Raw genomic sequence first — 19,108 nt, forward strand, 5'->3', positions numbered from 1 at the left:
TGCTGGGCAGCAGTAGGTTCTGATATCAAGTGGTTGAATGCAGTGGGGTTGCAGACAAGGGGATCTACAGAAGTTTGGCACAGGTAGCAAAAAATTTCCTCTCCACAGGACAAAGTTATAACTCCATCTTTGATGTTTCCTTGTTTGATGTCTGTGAGTTGCATACTGTGTCAGTAATAAAAGATCAAAGATCTCCCAGGTAAGGATGAGGAGCAGTGCTAAGCAAGCTGAGGTAGTTGGTACAAACCACTCACACTTCTTCAGGCCAGCACCTTGAAGTAAAATGGTCAGAAAAGCAGGTTGAGGGACAAATTTTCAGGCAGTGAAGGTAAGATCTGCCTTGTGCTTTGTAAAAAAATCCCAACAGTGGCAGGACAGTCTGCCCCACCACTGTCTGGAACAGGTACTTTCTGTCCCTTGATGAGAGCCCATGGGAAATAAACACCCAATTCTGTGATGGGAATTTTGTCCAAGGGTTATTCAGTGCAGGTATATACTTTTCCAAACTTACATGGGTTTTGATCCACAGGGCCTTGTCCAGTCTGCTGGGTAGCAGTACACTGCATTAAGAGCCAGGAGCTACAAATTCCTGTTGTCTGTGCAAACACCACCTCAGTGGTGCTAATTGTCACCATTCTGGAGCCTTCAGGTGTCAGCTTCTAACTCACAGCACAGGAATTTGTTATTTTAATTACTGCTTGCCAGCAGAAAGGCACCTGCATGTCAGCTCCAGCTCTCCTAGAGTTCTGCACAACAGTCTCCCTTGTCCTCTGTGCACTTAATTGGAAAAAAATGATTTGACTTCTGTGCAGAGGAAAGAGATTGGTGTCAGAAAGGTTGGAGTAGTATCCCTGCTGATCCTTATCTTTGGAGGCAGTGAACCAGAAAGTGTGCTTTTGTATGGTCCTAAGGGGACCCCTTTGGCAGAAAAGCAAAGGAATTTCTGCTTGCACATGGTAGAGGAGAAGGGGAGGAGATTGAGCTGCTTTTCAATATGTTATATTTTATGACGTTACTCCTCGTAGAAACATGTGACCTGCAAACCCAGCGGGCTTGTGAAGACAAGCCATGAATCATTAATGACTGTTTCTTTCTGTATTCATTAAGGGATTTCTTGGTAGTATTGTGTGCCTTAATTGCACTGACATCCCCCACTCAGAAATTCAGGAGGGCGAATTGGAAAATAAGGGGAAAAAAAAATCCTTAAATCTGTGACTGGCAAACAAAGCTTCTTTTCACATCCTGCACTTGCTGGAGAGATCAAAGCAAAATGCAGTCATTCCACCCTCCTTCTGATCACATATTGATAAAGTTTATCTTGCTTGACTTGAGCTTTTAGCTCAACACAAATCCCTCTGAACCAGATGTCATTTATTAGCCTGGAGTGCACTGAAGTCCAGCAGCATCTGTGCTGCCAGGCTGTGGTGGTTCAGCTCTGGGTGAGCTGCAGCACCCATCGTGGGTGGCTCCTGCCCAGGGTTTGAGGTGCTGGAAGCAGTCCCCAAACCTGCAGCCAAGAACAGGGCTGCACATTTACCTGCATTTAATGTACTTCAGTTTAATTGCAACAGCCGAGAGGACGGAGGTAAATAAGAAAGTAATTAGAACCATAATGGGGGGAATCTTCCTTGTCACAGAGACACAGATTGTTTCTTTATTCTCCTCCAAAGAGGTAGAACTCAGTAATAATTTTGTCGCTGTGACATTTATGGGAGAGACTTAAAAGGAGCAGAAGAAAAGAAACAAGCCAAGGGACAGCTTTCCCTTGCTGGCAGCATGCGTCAGCTCTGACACTCCTGAAATTCTTCCCAAACCCCCCTCCAACAAGCACTTAGGAGTTACTTAATTGACCATTAGAGGATTAGGCATTGCTGCTGACAAGCCCTGTTGCAGAGGGCAGCGGTGGGGATCAGAGCTCTCCCTTCTCCTGACTCCTTGTGCTCCTCTGCAGAACCTCAGTGGCTGTTCGTGCCTCTCCTCGGTCCCTCCCGAAAACGCCACCGTCGTTCCTGGCAAATGCCCCAGCCCTGGGTGCGAAGAGGCCTTCCTGACATTCCTGTGTGTGATGTGTGTCTGCAGCATGATCGGGGCCATGGCGCAGACACCGTCCGTCATCATCCTCATCAGGTACAGCTGCGGTCACTGTCCTTCTCAGGTGGGGCTTTGGTCATTATCCTCCTCAGGTGGGGCTTTGGTCACCCTCCTCGTCAGGTGGGGCCTCTTGTCACCATCCTCATCGGGTGGGATTTCAGTCATCATTCTCATCAAGATGGGCTATCCATCACCATCCTCATCAGGTGAAGCCCTGGTCACCATCCTCATCATGTGGGGCTTCTGTCACCCTCCTCATCAGGTGGGGCTTTGGTCATTATCCTCATCAGGTACAGCTTTGGTCACACTCCTCATCAGGTGGGGCCTCTGTCACCACTCCTATCAGGTGGGCTATCAGTCATCATTCTCACCAAGCAGGACCACCAGTCACCATCCTCATCAGGTGGGGCTGCTCTTGGCATGGGATCAGGGCTGGAGGGACCCTAGGGCACAGGGGGGAGTTGAGGGTCCCACACAGCTCCTGGCCTCAGCCTTTTACACCAGACTCGCTGTCCCCAGGCCCATGACTTGGAACTGAACCTCCGTTCAAGCAATTTTCTCTCTAAACCACTTTTTTTCACTTGTTAGTGGCTGGTTTAGCCAGGCATGGCTCCAGTTCAGGGCCTGCAGTATGGAGCTGCTGGAGAGAAAACAGGAGCTGCTGGAGCTCTCCTTTGGTGGAGGCAGTGAGGGGGAACTGGACACCCAAATAGACAAGATTCCTGCAGGGATGTTGCAGAGAATGGTGGCAGGGGTTGTTCTTCTGGGATTAACATGGAAATACAGATGTGCAGTTTCCAATCCAGGTAGTAAGGAAGTTGCAGCTGCACTGGGAGAGGGGCAGAATTGCCACCCCATGTTCTCAGCACGTAATGGCTTAGAGAGGGGCTTAGGCTCACATTTTGAGATAGTCTGGAGAACACAGAAACCACGGAAAAATTGAAAGCTAGCTTTGGTGAATACCTCCCTGACTGGAGTTTAACTTCTCTCACCCTGGACCAAGTCCAAGAACATAAGGAGCTTGGAAGTCTGAAGGACATGTCTGAGTTAAACCAATGTGAATAGGTGGGCAAAAGTAGCTTATTCAAATAACTGACCTTGTGTTATTTCCAGACATATGGAACACTTCACCTTATGATATACATATATATCTAAGCCCACATTTATCCAAAATTACTTAGCTGTCCAAGCTGTCACTTACTGAGACTAATAACCAGAGGCATAAATAGCAGATCCATTCTGCTGCCTGGAAAATTCCAATAAAATTCAATCAATAAGGTCTGTATTAGAAACACACTCTTGAGTGGATTTTGGACAGAACAGCTCTGTGAGGGCATGTCTCCCTGCAGGATACAAAATGAGATATTCCACCTACTAGTTCATTTCTCTCTTTGCATCTCTGGTAGCTAAAGGGAAATCAAATTTCCTCATGATAAATATTATGACAAAAGCAATTTGAAGTTTGAAGAGTTCTTTGTTCAAGGAAGCTGCCAGCACCTTTAGGATATGGCATGGAGACATCATAGTGTTGCCTTCAAATGAGATAAGCCAGGAAGAAGAATACCAGGGAATAAGAAAAGCAAAGGGAAGATGAAACATACTCAGTTCAGAGCTGTAGGAAATAAACAATTCACACATCCAGATTTGTAACTTCACTCAGAATCACTGATAGCTACCAAATGTACAGTGGAGAGCTCTGAGCCAGATACTGCTCGTGCTCTCTTGCATCTGCCATCTTCCATTGCTTAAAGAAAGTTGTGGCATGTGAATGTGTCCTTGGTGTCCAGAGCAGTGGCAAGTGACACTGGCAGCTCCCATAGTTATTTAAAATTGACTCAGTGTCTACAAATGAAATGTCCTGTCTCAGCCAGTCATTTGGTCACTGCTGTAGTCAGTGAGAAAAGGAGATGTCTCCAAGTGGCAATTTTTACTCCAGCCTAAGGTATGGGGATTGATTCTGTATTTGGTCTTAAGCCCACTGTGAATATTCCATGTGATAATCTATTTTTTCATTAAAAAACTTCTAATGCTCTGTTTCCTTCATTTCTCACCCAACTGTAGAATCCTATTTGAGCCAACCCATTAAGCATTGGAACATTTTTCCAAGGTCATATAATTCCTGGCATGAAGGCTTTATATATAAAGTGTGAGGGTCTGCCTGGAAAACTGCTGAAATTAATCCCAAGGTCACTGGCTTTATACAGAAGTCTTGGTGTGGTATTACATGGCCCATGAATGTGTGAGAAGAGGGCAAGTGATCAGAAGGATCTTCTCTTAACTTAAAAGCCATCTTAAAAACTGGTTCTCTTTTATCAGTTTCAACTGAAGCCCCTCCAGTGTATTTATACAGAGAACCACCCCTGCCATGAGTGTTTTTTTAAAGCACCTTTGAGGGATAACTCTTAATGCAGTAGTGGCTGTGTTCATAGCAGAAGGCGCTGCAAACACTGTCCTCCCAAGATAAAAAAAGTGGCATGCTGAAGTCACGTGCATGAAAAATAGTGTTGAGCACTTCCTCACTGAATCACCAGGCTGACTGAACCTTTGGTCCACCATTCTCCCTCCCTACTCTCCTCAGTAGTCTGGGGAGTTTCAGAACCAAAAGTTTTCCCTCAATACAGTTCTCAACATCTGGAGCCTTGAAAACTTGATGGGGAGCTTATAAACATCCGATGTCAACATTAGCTGTTGTTATTAATGACTTGGCTAATTCCTGAACCTATCACCAATGCAATTACTTTTGGGGCTGTAGGCACTTCAGGAGAAGGCAGAAGAAAAGCCCCATTAATGACTTTTTGAAGAGGTGCTGGTGGCATCCTGGCTGACAGCACAGAATGGCCACGGGGTGTGTTAATCAAAGCAGAACAACAGGAATTGATTTCTCTCTCTCCCTCCTCCCTGCAGAACCGTGAGCCCTGAACTCAAGTCTTACGCTCTGGGGGTGCTTTTCCTGCTGCTCCGGTTGCTAGGTAGGTACAAAGGTTTTGTGTCCTTCTCTCCCAGCCTTTGTTCCCTCTTGGAACACGCAGTTTTTAACAAGCAGAAGTTGATTTCTACTCCTTGTGGTGCTGTCATTGTCGTGAGAGGGGTCTGACACACTGGGGTTCAAGCCCTCTCCATGAGGGATGTCACATCAAGGTTTCTGAAGGCAGTTTTCCTGCCATTTGTGTTGTGCTAATGGAAGAAAATGCAGTGTTCCATGAGAAATGGCTGTTTCTCCTATGGTTCCACACAACCAGTTTTTCTTGTGTGGCTGTTAATAACGTGTCAGCAGCTTGCAGAATTACTGCTGTACTGCATATTGCTGAAGTAGAGGGATATGGATTTTCACCCTCCTTTGAGGGACAGGACCTGTGTTACATGGTGAGTTTGCCCCTTCCTTTGGGTGTCTCAGAAATGAAACCAGGAAAATGAGACAGGCTGAGTCCTTGTTTCCTCCTGTGGGTTAATATTCCATTAAAATGCTTATGGCTCTTCCTCTGGACCAGTATGTTCTCCTCATGAATGAATTAAAGGGAACATACCAAGCTGCTCCTTGTTTCTAGCTGGTTTTTTTCCCCTCTGGAAGAGGTAGCTCCTATTTTAAACCTCTTCTATTTCAGTTCATTAGCCTCAGTGGTTCAGGGCACAATCCTCTGATCCATCATTGTGTGGGACCATCTCATGCCCAGGGCTTCTGCATGTTGTGGGAGTGGAACTTACTTTTTTTAGCAGGGCACAGAGAGCACCTTCCCTGCATGGCTCCTTTGGTCTCAAAGGAATGAGCTGGAGACTAAAGTGCCATCTCTTAGGCTACAGCAAGACACTGGGAAGTACAGGACTGAAATTCCAGCAGTACCAGACATCGCTTTGAAAAAGTGACTTCATTTTTAAACTTATTTTTAATACCTTATTCCCCATAAGCTGAACAGGAAATTGTGCTCCCAGACCAGTTTACAATAAAGCCAATTAGATGTCCATTGGTTTTGGTAAACTGCAGTAATACAAAAAGCTCCATCAAGTTAACTTACCCAGAGCTCAGATAGCTCAAAGGGAAATTTCTGGGATGGCCCAGGTCAGCTCTGGTTCAAGCCTTGCAAACACAGCATTTTCTTTAGCTGCTGGTGCTGCTCGTGGGTTTTGGCCTGACTTCAGCTGTGACTGGCTGAATGTGGAGTCTCAGCAGGCAAGTGTGGAAGGAGGATGGCTGTGGGCTGTTGTTTCCAAAGGAAAAATATTTCAGGGGAGGGATTTTTAGCTTTTCTTTTTCCCTTTCAAAAGAGAGAAGCCTCCTGAGATAGCAACATCCTGAATTCCTCTAAAATCAGGCTCAGACATGTATGCTTAAGTTGAACAGATTTCTTTTTCTCATTCCAGTAAAGAAGCCATAGTGAGAATTTAAATTCAAATCTTTATATGTTGCTCTGTCACTAAGGGATTCCCATGAAATAAGACAATACATCCTGAAGCATATCAGCAATGTAGCTGGAACGCACAGAAAATTAAGAGAAAGATACTTTTCCATATGAGCAAGGGTATCCAAATTGTGCCTCTATCAACCTGAGGTTTGAGAATAGCTTTACTGATTTATTTTAAAAGCTTTTCAGTTCACCTTTAAGCTTTGACTTAAGAAGACAGCGATAATAGCTGCTTCTTACACCAAAGGAGAGAATTAAATGCAAGAGGTATGAGACCCGAAGGTGCAATCGTAGCTAATAGATTTCAGTAAGACAGAGGCACCTTTTTTTATGCAGCCCTACAGTTTCTGCTATGAAATACATATATATATATATATAGAGCAGAAATTTTTGCAACACTTTGCAGTAAGAGGTAGAACATGATTGACTCTCTTTAATATTCACTGCAATAACATGAAACATGACTGAATTCTCCCAGTATCCTCCTGGATATATTACCTCATTTCATAGGAATTCTGCTGTGAGAGGGCAGCCTAACAGTGTCTTCATGTAAAAGCATTACTGCAGTTTGCAAGAGAAGAGCATAAAGCAGTGCCATTGGAGCCAAAGGTTCAGAATGGAATTGTCTGGAATGGCAAAGAATTTCAGACCTTTAAGATCCTGGATGCATCCTTTCTGGGTGGTGTTCACCATGCATCCTGGAAGAGCCTCTGCTTACCAGGGCACTTCCTTAGATTTTTTTTTTTCTCCAAGCTGATGTTGTTTGCCTTTTATTCTAATATGACAAAACCCCAGAGTGTTTCACTCTCAGGAGGAGTTTCTGGGTGCAGTGCAACTGCTCAGCTCCCTTGTCTCAGGGGTTCTGAGCACCAACTTGCTCCTGGGAGTCTCATCCTCTGCTAAAAACAACCTGAAATCCTCACTGGTTGCTGAAGGTTTTTCCACATGACTGCATTCACATGGGAGTAGCTTTGGAGTTCAAGGGAAACAGGTCCTTCCTCAAGTCTTATGAGGAGCACTTTCCAGGCCAAATTGTCGTGGACACCAGGCTGAAGCCAGCAGGTGGGGATGGCAGCTCTCCCTGAAGTTCAGCTGCACATCTCCAAAGCTCTGTGTCAACATCTCTCAGCATGTTGACAAGTAGGGACTCACACCTCAAGATCATGATCCAAATGTGTTTTCTCTTATTACAGAAAGACTGTGGCTCCTCAGTCACTGCCAGATCTGGATATTACCCCTGAGGTGCCATCCAGCAGCACTGGGCACACAAACTGCAGTCAGCAGCACAGCCTCTTCTCTGTGGCAGGAGCCCATCTGAATTTTTAAAATCCAGGTTGAGTGTGTGGTTGTTCACAGGTTTCAACTAAAAAAGTGTCTTTTAACTTAGAAGCAGAACCAGCCCAGCCTGGATTTTCTAGTCATTGAAATGATGAACAAAGAGCTGGTGCTGATATTTTTTTTGCAGAACATAGGTTTTTAGATATGATGACTGGAACGAGTATTTCTAACAAACAGATTGTCTTGCTTTTTTTATCATCTGGTTTTATTTACTACATTTGTGCTATTAATGACTGGTTCAAATGAGTACCAAAAGCCCATATAACCTTTCTTAATTCCTGCATTTACCAACATATAAGGAAGATCAAACAAAATCTGCAGAGCTCCAGTCATCAAGAAAATAAAATAAAGAGATCTCAGTTACCACAGAGAACAGTGAAGACAACCAATTTATTTGTAGTCTTAGGATACATGTCATGAATGTCACTACTTTGCTCGTGACAAGCTGAAGGAAGGTATCTTTTTTAAGCCTGGAAATCCAGGTTAATGATGAAACTGGATCCAAGATTAAACACTTTCCTGTCTAAAAACTGCAGTCCTTGTGTCTGCTGTCACAGGTATTTATAGAGTCTCAGGCATCACAGCACCTACGGATGCATTGATATTGTCAGGGGGGTGTTGTGCCTGCCTGCTGTTGGATTTCAGCACATGCAATGCTCTCCTTTGCTCACTGTCTTAACCCACAGCAGTGGCTTTATCAATCAGGGCTTTCTTCAGGGTTATCTGCTTCTGGCCTCTGCCCATAGGTACAGCAGAAGGAAGAGAAATGGTTACATTATGTAGAATGTTCACATTTTCATCCCAGTGCTGCGCACCCAGGCTGGGGAGCGCGGAGCTGGAGCGTGGATGTCCTAATCAATGTCAGGCTAATGGGAAATGGGGGGGTTGCTGCAGGGTCCCTGCAGGATGAGGGAAAGTAGACAAGAAAAACATTTCTTTTATTAGTTAAATGAGATTGGAGTGATTACTTTGCTTGAAGATTGCAGCTCTTCTGCAAACTATGATTGAGAAACACTCATTGGTAGTTAGCTGCAGTGGCTGTGGGAGAATCCTGCTGTGATATTTCATTTAATGGCACTCTGAAATTTTCCCTTCTCTTCTGATGGCATCTTTGACATCTATTAGGGGCTATTGTTTCTTCTCCTTAGATCCAGAGAAAACCTTTTGCTATGTTTTGCTATCAGGGTACAGGCCAAAACTGAATCTCAGTGCCAAGACTGATTTTAGGTGCTGAAGTGGAATGCTATGAGATCCTTCAGAGCAACACTCTAAGTGCAGAATTGCCAGTTTCTAGAGAATGAGCTGCAAGGCTGTCCTCCTCCTCTTTCATTTACCCCTCCACTTAGTCTCATTAGGCAAACAAGAAGCTTAATAAAAGCCACTCAGACTTGAATAAGATTCTTGCTGCATGTTGATATCAGCAGGATATCACGTCGCTTCCACAGACGTTAAGTCCAAGCTAAAAGCTCATCCACAAACTTCATTCAGGTTGATTTAGAACTTCAAAAATTAGAATCACAGGCTGCAGCTGGGACTATTAGCCTTGATAAAGTACCCTTTTTCAACTCACTGCAGTCACGTCCTCTCTCTTTATCACAGGGATCATAGAAGCGTGACTTGTCTCTCTTATTTTGGCAGGTTTTATCCCACCTCCGCTGATCTTCGGGGCCGGGATTGACTCCACGTGTCTGTTCTGGAGCACATTCTGTGGAGAGCAAGGAGCCTGTGCACTGTATGACAACGTGGTCTACAGATACCTGTATGTCAGCATTGCTATCGCCCTCAAGTCCTTTGCATTCATCCTGTACACCACCACCTGGCAGTGCTTGAGGAAAAACTATAAAAGATACATCAAGAACCACGAAGGTGGTCTCAGCACTAGTGAGTTTTTTGCCTCTACTCTCACCCTAGACAATCTGGGGCGGGACTCTGTGCCCCAAAATCAACCACATAGGACAAAATTTATCTATAACCTTGAAGATCATGAGTGGTGTGAAAATATGGAGTCTGTTTTATAGTGACTGTGGAGGAGTGAACTATATTAATAATACAAGGGTCCTTTTTAATAAAAACAAGGAGAGAGCACGAATGAAAGAAGAAACAACTGCAAAACAGCAACGGCAACACAGGAAACTTTTGTCTTTTTCTCAAAGTCAGACCCAGCCAGGATTCTTGAGAAGAGAGAGTCTTTTGATGGGATCACTTGTGACATCCTGTGGGGTGGTGGAGAAAGCAGGGAGCCCTTGTGGCTGGGCACCAGCCCCTTGTGACAGCACGAGCTTCCAAGCAGGGCACCTGCAGAGGTTCAGCAGAGAGTTTGGCACGAGGTGCAGAGAAAGCAAGGTGATAAGAGCAAGGTGATAACAGCAATAGGTTCTTTCCCAGTTGAGATGGGGCGTGTGGAGCCCTGCAGGGCTGGCCAGGCTGGGTGCTGCTCCAGCCTGCTGCGTCCGCGATGGCGAAGAGGGAGCGGAGCTGGAGTCCTTCCACCAGTCACACTCTGCCACCAGCCACGAGTCCACCACAAATTCCTTGAAAGCTGCTGGAAACCTTCCCTGATGCTGTCAGGGGTATCCAAGTCCTTCCAGGCCAGGCTTATTCGCAGATTGCAGCTCTGTGGCTGTCTGTGAATAACCGTGCTCAGATCTCAAACCCAGTAGAGTTCAAGACATTTGCTCACACTTGCCAAACGTGCTGTCATTTTTAAAGGGGGATGAGTTCCAAATACTTATCTGTGTAGTCCTCTAATAAGATGTTTTTTGAAATTATTTTCGAGTATATGTTAACCCTTAAATCGCTGACACTTTTCCATGAGGAGGATTTATTTATGCTAGTTTGGGCAAGGATCCTGTTTAATTCACCCAAACTTAATGTGACTCAAGGGGTTTGTTTAATCCTCTGCATTTTTTATCCATACGCCTTCATTCTAATATGCTACCAAGCCAATGAAGACACATAATATGTTTTTAAAAAAGAGAATGAATGCACTGTGTCTCTATAAAAACAATTGTCTGTTGGAGAATTATAGATAATATGATGATTTACATAATATAGTTTTTTCATATTCTATGTGACTCAGTGAATACATATATATGTGGAGAGGCTGTTGATGTTCTCTCCAGTTTTTAAAGATATATATATATATATATAATTTGCAATCTAGAAATTGTGTGGTGGATGTTTTCTTTAAAGTGTGTGTGTGTGCGTGCGTGTGTGTGTGTGTACAAGATGAGAGGAATACTGACCTTAATCTTTCAGCCCTCACAGTTGGTGTTTTATTTTTCACCTGAGAAATTCCACTGACTTTCAGTGGAAGACATGTGAGGAAGATAGAATAATCTCTCCTGGATGCCACATTTTGTTTGTACATGTGGGAATAGTGTCCCTCTGGAAGGCTGGGTTATGGGAGCAGGGACTGGCCAGCATTGAACAACTCAAACTTCCATTCAGCTCCCCACAAAGCATCCATGCAGGAGCAGATTTGGCTTGGCTCCTGCAGTGCAGCCTTACCTAAACCTGCAAAAACCATAGGGAAACTTTCATCTGATTACAAGAAACGTGGGGGTCAGGCTTATTTTGTATGCACATTTTTGTTTTCCTAAACATTCCTGCTGGGAAGCAATGCAAATTGGTTAAAATTTGATGAGTTTTTTTCCCAGGAACCAGACTTGTTTCTGATGGACTAAATGTCAGAAGGGCTTTAAGGGTTAGCATCATAATTAAAAGTTCCTTTTTTGTGTGAATTTCGAAGATGTTGTGAATTGAGGATGTTTAGAGGAGTAAGTAACCTGGCGTGTTGAGTCAAATGCTGGATGTCACTTCCTTGCAGGTGGCAGAGGGGCTGATCTTCCCCAGGTTCTTGTCCATTGCTGCAATGGACACCCCAGAGCTGGCACAATTACAGAGGGTTGATAACTTGTCACTCATGTTCAGCACATTTTTAGCAGACTTTGCTCTGATCCAGGCTTTGTAACATGGGTGTGGAGTATCAAACTGCTTCCACTTGATTGAATTTATATGTGTGCTTGCAGCTTATGCACAGAATTACATGTTCAGCAACAATAAGGGCAGGAAAAAAGGGTGTATCAAATAAACTCCATTGTGCCAAATACTCAACAAATATTGTAATTGCAGATATTTAATTCTTGGGTTTCAGCCATGTTAAGAATCGCTCAATTGATGAAGGAGTTTAAGGAAAAAAAAAATATTAAGCTATGCAGTGCCATTGTTATGTTGGGTGGTAAATGATGCTTTTTAGACCATTATATTGGTTTAGCATATCCTGTCTGCTAAAATAGAGATACTGCATCCATAAAACAATGAATTCAAAAAAGGCACAGGGTGCATAACTGTCTCATAAAATATATATAATTGTCAAGTATAAGCCTTTGAAATCATTCTGTACAGTTCTCTTCATTCTGCAGATTTATTACTTAGACTGCTGTCTTTCCAAATGTTAGCTCATAATTTTATACTATACACACACTTTCAGACTCAAACACAAATGTCACACAATAGAACCTTTCTAAAAGCCTGATTGCTTGAAATTTCATAACCCCTTTCACAATTTCATGATTTTCCCCTCTGAAAGTCCAAGGTGAAGGAGAATAGCATGCTGATTGGTATGATGTAAAACAAACTCCCAGTGCTCACGAGCTGTGGTTTGTTGCTACAGTCAAAAGTCTCCCTTGACCGGAGTTATAGAAACAGGATTCCAGGGCACATTACATTTTCATTTGTGTTTTTCTTTGCTTTTTTCATTTGATCTGTTCTCTTAGTATGTGTGGGAGATGCAGCTGAATGGGGTTACTTATGTTATTTCTAAGCTGTAACTTGAAATTCCTGCATGATTGTTACTTTACTTCTTTTGATAATGGAACTCTTGAAAATCTTTTCCCCCATCCCACTCTTTTCTTTTTTTTCCCCCCAGGGTTAGGTCTGATGCCTGCATCGTGAAGGGCTTTGCTGTCAGTGCTTTGGTACAGATTTGAGAACAGAGCTTTAGTTGAAAGAAAATACACAGACCAAACCCTTCACATCCACACCAGCAGGCATTTTGGTTTCTTTCTGATTTCAGAACCACAAGCCATTTTTGCCTGCAACCCAATTTTTGTTACAGAATAACAAAGGAAGAGTGTCAGACATCCTCCCTCTTCCCAAACTGCGTTATGGGCCTCACCTGTCAGCACTTCACCTCCATCCTGCAACTGCCTTAACCATGCAGGGAACTCAAAAAACAAGGATGGAGTTAGAAAAACACCCATTCCCAGGAACAGAAACAGGGCCATGCTCTGAGCTGTGTGGTCCAGATCCAGTGGTGGAAATTGTTTCTTCATATTCAAGGGCATTGAAATTCAGGGGTTTGTTGAGGCCTCAGTCTCAGCAGAAATGTTCTTTTGGTGTTTCCAAGCACTGTGTTCCACATGTGGCTGTCTGCTAAGGAATGGGATGTTTGGAAAAACAGACTACTTGAGATTCTGCAGTCTCTCTGGGATTGACCAGCTGCCTTGTATGGCTTCAGGCTGGGGTTTCCTTTCCCTTGCTCAGATCCCACTTTGGAATAGCCCCAGTGGAATCAAAAGGGGACCCCAATCTAAAATTGGTGCAGATGACACTGGAATCCTTTTCTTTGCATCCTTGTTAACAAGGTGATGCATTTCCAGAACCTTCTTTTAATACAGATAGAAATCATCCATTTTTCTGACTTTACCCAACACATCTTGGATGTAGAGTGGGACTGAAAAGTCCATCACTTGAATTATCACAAACCTTCCATTTTTGGCAATTCAGCTCAATAACAGGGCCATTCCCCTCTGAGATGCACTGAACTCCTCGGTGCTGCTGCTGTTCATCGTGGTTGGGTCTCACCTTGCTCAGAAGGTGAGAAGGGAAAGATGCAGAGAGGAATTAGCTTCCATTATCTGACTTAGCTACACTTCAAAATGCTTCCAAATTGAACTGATGGTCTGCAGACATTTGGAAAGTGATTGGAGTATTTCCAAATGGCTGAGATACATTTACTTCTTTTGCCTTGCAAAAAAAAAAATTAAAAATTAAGGGAATGAATGTGATTTGAACCCCCTCCTATCCCCATCAGGATTTTATATTCATCACATTGCAGTGGAGACAATGTGCTTAAGGTTCACCTTTGTGTTTCAGTCAAACTCACATTTTTTCTCAATAAATGGCGTACTGGGACACAGAAAGTCAACTCCATTTTACAAGCAGCAGTTTCACTCCACAGCCAACCCACAACAGCCTGAAGCCTACCAGCACTGTGAAGCTTTAGCCCCCAAGCCAGCCACAGCTGTTGCTGCCATGTGAGAGTTTGTCACAGCTGGGTGTGTTTGGCTTGGTATTTTCTTCAGGCTTTGGCATTCTTGGTGTGATGTTTGCTTTATTCTTAGCAGGTGATGTGGGGAGTTGTCAGTATAAAAGACACATGCAAATGCTTCACTGGACTGATGTGATAACAGCTTTGTTATTTTATTCACAAGGGTTTCCAGACTTACTCCTGCTCTGCCTTTAAATGCAGCTGGGCTCATCTATCCCCCTAATTTCATGTGAACTGTGTTTGCAGACAGCAGCAGGTTTGTTGTTGTTCTCTCTGTAGATCTGATTAATATGTGCAAAGCTCACAAGTTTCCTGTGCACAGGGCAGAGCACCCCTGATTACAAGCAATAATACTGACCTGCTCTCGTTTGCAACAGGGCTTCTGGCTTTTCCTACTAAATCTGGCTTCACCTGTCTCAGCATCCCACACTGCTGCTGTGCCTCCCCTGTTTTGTTGGCAGCCAAGACAGAATTGGTGGGAATATAGGCAGCAGTTTATTAAAATGGGGACCTTTGGTGTGAGCCAGGTTCAGCCATGCTTATCTGATCCAAGGAGGAAAGGACATTGTAACTGAGCCGCTCTGAAAGGATTATCCACCCTTCTGTGCTCCTGGATAGCTCTTCCTCCACCAGACCCATGCTTTGTGGGTGTTTTCTTCCAAACTGACCATCAGCTTCCTTTCTCTAGCCACAGTTCTTCCTTCCCCCAATGGCAAAGCACAGCTTGGCTCTACCAAGCCAATACAAGGTATCCAGAGTTACTGAGAGGCGTTTAAATGGGAGCCAGCAGGTCTCACTCAGTTTTACATATGTTCAAAATGTTATAGTTTGTTCTGCTTATATCCCCTAAATCTATAACTTCTAGGCTGCAAATGATGCTCTCTATCATTCCATTGACATTTCTAGCCAATCTGAGTCTTAATACAATTGCTTTGCTGAAAAATGGCCTTTCAGCAGTTCTCAGACATGAGGTACTTCTTTATTAACTAGTGATGCCAAGTGAAATCTGTGGCCATTGTCTTCCCTGAGTTCAGGGGAGCAGAGGGAGGCTGTGCCTGCCCAGCAGCAATACTGGTGTTTCCTGGGGCAGAGTGTGAACATGGACTGCTTTTCTTTCAGCTTCAGTCTTGCCTTGGCTGCTTGGCTCTTGGTCCCAAAAGGAATTCAGGAGAAACTGACTGGACAGAGCAATGCATGTGGATGGCTGCCAGAGTAGGGCTCCAGGATGTTTCCAGTGTTTATGGTGTTTTGCTTGTCAAAGCTTTGCTTCAGTCTCTATTTGTTTGATGAATGGAGTGACCCCGGGGATGGGGTCTGTGCAATGGGATGAGTTTGTGACGTTTGCCCCATTTATTCAGATTAAGCAAGGTGTCCAACCCTAAGAAGGAGAAGCTTTGTCATACCCTGAACAGTTTGTAGTGCTGGACTGGTTCTGCACAAAGTTGGTACCTGCATATGGCAAGAAGCAATAAGAAACTTGTCAGCTAAAACTCGACAAATAATTTATAGCAACTTCACATATTAATTTTCTCTTTTATTTCTTCCTTGCAAATTGCTGAGAAAACCAAGAAAATGCCTCCAGTGTATTTGCAAGGTCGTTTCTGCATATCATCTGTGGTCTGGAGAAGCTGGAAAAGCTTTCTTGTAATTCATACACAGGGATTTGTTCTGGATGGACATAAAACTCACAGAGGTTATTTCTGCTCCCTGAGTTCCCTAAGCTGGAATTTTCTCATCAGTAAAAATATTTAGTTCAAAAGTATGTGATCAGGAATTGAGTAAGAGGATCCTTGCTTAGTGTCTGTGGACACACCGTGCTCCAGGACAGCCAAAGCTCTGGCTTCCATCTCACACTCCACTTCCCAGGAATATTCTCTCACAGATGCTTGAAATTCTCAGCCTCTCCCAGTATTCCTACTGGTTAAAGGACTCATTTGAGTAATTGCTGAGAGCAAACACCAGAAGGGTATGAACCCAGACAAAAGTGAATTGGTATTGAGGTGAAGCAGGTGGTGTAAATTTTATTTGCAATGTTTGCACAGCTCTTGGATCAGAAGCAGAAACCTCTGGGGCATCAAGAGAGTTGCATATGGCCTAACATATCTTAGTTCTTCCCAATTGAATTGCCCATGGGTGGGGCAGCAAAAGGCATCTTTCTCTGCCACGGATATCTCAGCCCCCCAAACCCATTTTCTCTTGCAGTATGGCATCGCACAAACAGCAGTGCATTTACCCCTCAGTGCAAACAGTGCTGTGTTTTTGGTGCCTCACAACTCTTAACTGTGAACTTGAAAGGAAGAAATGACCCCTGCTCTTCACCCGTGACACTTCCTGCCCGATCAGAGGAGGAGGATGATCCCTCTTGGAGACTCACAGCTGCTTTCCTAAACTCTTCCTGCAGCAGGACCAAACGGTGCTCTGTGATCACCATGGGTGGCCTATTCCCTGTGCTAGGGGTCTGTAGCTCAGCTGCAGCCCCACGTTGCCTTCACGGTGTTTTGGTGCAAAGCATGGTGGGGAGGCTGCACATGACTGCCCCTGACAAGTGCTGAGGTCTGCCGGTGGTCTGTGACCACCAAAGTTTTGGAGTCTCCACGTTAGCACATGAAAGCAGCTTCCCTCAACCTGATTTTGGGGAAGAGCCATCCCAGAGCAGGTTCAGGGGGAAACTGGAGCAGCGCTGGGACCGCACAACAGGGAGCTCACATCCATAGGGAGGAGGGGTGGGATGGAGCAGAGGAAGAGCTGTGACATTTTAAAACCCATAGTGCCTACCACTGCAAATGGAACGCTGTATTGTATTATATTATACGTGACTACCGTGTAAATAAAGTACAATAAATGTGGTGTTCGTTAGGATTTTGATACAAGTCAAATGCAGTCTGCAGAAGTGGTTTTTTCCCTGCTGTATGTACTTACATCACATTCCAGGCACGGGGACATTTGGAGTCGTGGGAGCTAACAATGCACAAATGGCATTATATGGGGCGTGTTTGCAGTAAGGCTGTTCTGGAATTCCTTTTGCCCTGTGCAGGTGAGACACGAGCACCATGTGAAACCAGAGGGGAGGGAGTGGGGGCAGTTTGCACAGGCAGGAGGGGAGCAGCTCTTGCTGTGGTTCCTGAGCAGAAGAGACTGCCCAGCCAGTCCTTGGCCATGCCTCATTCATGCTGGAGAAACAGCCAGGCTCCAGTGGCTGATCTCTCTGTCTTTGTTTCCCTGCTGCAGAGGTTGGCCAGCAGCACATGCCCTGCCTGTGTAACCTGGTTATTCCCCACCCCTGACAGCCCTTAGTGGCAGCTACAGATGAGCAAACTCAAGAGCTTAAAATTCAAAGCATATTGGGAAAGAAGTTCTTGACCAGCTGGCTCCTCTGTGTCTCTGACAGAGATTGAGGGGCTTGGGGTTTTGGCTAGTAAGAATATTAGGAACCTACTTTGTTCCTTAACTCACTCCCTTATCCATCATTCTCTTTCTCCATAGTGTAAATAAAGAAAGTAATACATTTTCACAAGGCAGGCCTGCCATGTGCCCTCCAAATCCTGATGCAGCTCTCAGCTGGGTTGTTGGTGGGAGTTTCTCTGGGCTTCAGAAGCTCAGGATTTCTCTGACGAGTGTTTGCAGCTGGGTGCAATCTTCCATCAGTGCATGGAGGGTGCTTCCATGCTGATTGTCTTGTTGGAGAACAAGACCACCCCATGCAGTTTGTCACACCTGTGCTTGAAACTCACCTGCAGAGCTCTGTGCAGGGTCCACAGCACTGGAGGAGCATTTGCCTGCCTTGTACCAGACCAGTCCATGGTGTTTGTCCCTCTAACCATTGCTGTCCTTCACAGTCACCTGGGCAGAGCAGCATTTGTGGGTTGTGGAGAAGGTCCTTCCTGCCCAGAACATCTCCACAAATAGTCTGTAGGACCTGGATGAGCCCACGTGCCACTGCCCCTTCTCAGGCTGGGGGTCACTCTCTTCCTGCAGTGCCCAAGGGAAAGTGGTCCTCAGAAAGGTCTCTGAACTGTGCTGGTAATTTGACTGCTGGTAATTTTTCAAATGTTTAGCAGCACTTCCAAAATAAACCAAAACCTGGTTTGGAAAAGGAAATGTTTCACTGTACAATTGACTTTAAAAAAAGAAGAGAAGCCACATGCTCGATATATTTTGAGTACTGTGTTCTGTATTTTTGCAGCTTATATTTTCCAGATGAGCAGTTTAGAAATATGTGATGTGAAATACATACTGTAAGTTTGCTGTAAATGATATTAAAAACACTATTTTCATTCTTGTCCTGTCTCACTGGATGATCTCTTTGGTTCTCCCAGGCTGGCTGGCTGGGCTGGTGCTCTGGGTGTTCCAGAAGGTTCTCAGTCTCAGTAAAAGCAGGGTTGAGGGTTCAGGTTGGAGGTTTGCTAGAAATGACAGTGGGGATGAATGTGTTCTGTGCATGTGCAGTGCCTTCAGAGGGGAGGTGCAGTGAAGCAGGGGTTGTGGCAGAAAAGGTAAAGCAGGTTTTGGGGAAGGGCAAAATGAAGTTTAATAAATGGAGAAAGGAAAGAGAGAACAAGGGCATCCTAAATTCTTGCATAACAGGGGAACTTGAACACCTGGAAGACACTAAAATGAGGAGGAGCTCAGAGGAAACATTATTTGAGCAGGAAAATGCTGGATGTGTCAGCAGTGATGAATATGTCTCACACTCTTTGTGTCAGTTCAGCTGTGGAGGAGGAAAAAAAGAGAGCTTTTAGCTGAAATAGCAACAGCTGAGTGAAGTGGCTGAGCCCTGCCATGCACCCTGAGCCCCTGCAGCTGCAGAAGCTTCTCCATCTCCATCAGTGGGACCAGGCCCAGAGGGTGACACATTCCTGAGGATTCAGTGACACACACTTCCCCTTGTTCCAGCTGCTGTGCTGGTCAGAATAAAAGCAATCACTCCTTTGACCCTTTATTTTTAAAT

At 44.6% G+C, this 19,108-nt stretch overlaps 1 protein-coding gene across 1 annotated transcript in view; it reads left to right on the forward strand.

Annotated features, from left to right (window-relative positions):
• Window positions 1–18,440, forward strand: part of SLCO3A1 (solute carrier organic anion transporter family member 3A1) — a 135,242-nt gene extending 116,802 nt beyond the window's left edge. Inside the window, exons 8-10 of the mRNA XM_064389746.1 lie at window positions 1,952–2,127; window positions 4,996–5,060; window positions 9,465–18,440. Coding sequence (XP_064245816.1) covers window positions 1,952–2,127; window positions 4,996–5,060; window positions 9,465–9,844 — 621 coding nt within the window. The 3' untranslated portion in view covers window positions 9,845–18,440. The remainder of the gene's footprint in view (window positions 1–1,951; window positions 2,128–4,995; window positions 5,061–9,464) is intronic.
• Window positions 18,441–19,108: the final 668 nt, after the last annotated feature.

This window comes from Passer domesticus, chromosome 14, assembly GCF_036417665.1.
Source record: "Passer domesticus isolate bPasDom1 chromosome 14, bPasDom1.hap1, whole genome shotgun sequence".
Taxonomy (NCBI): Eukaryota; Metazoa; Chordata; class Aves; order Passeriformes; family Passeridae; genus Passer; species Passer domesticus.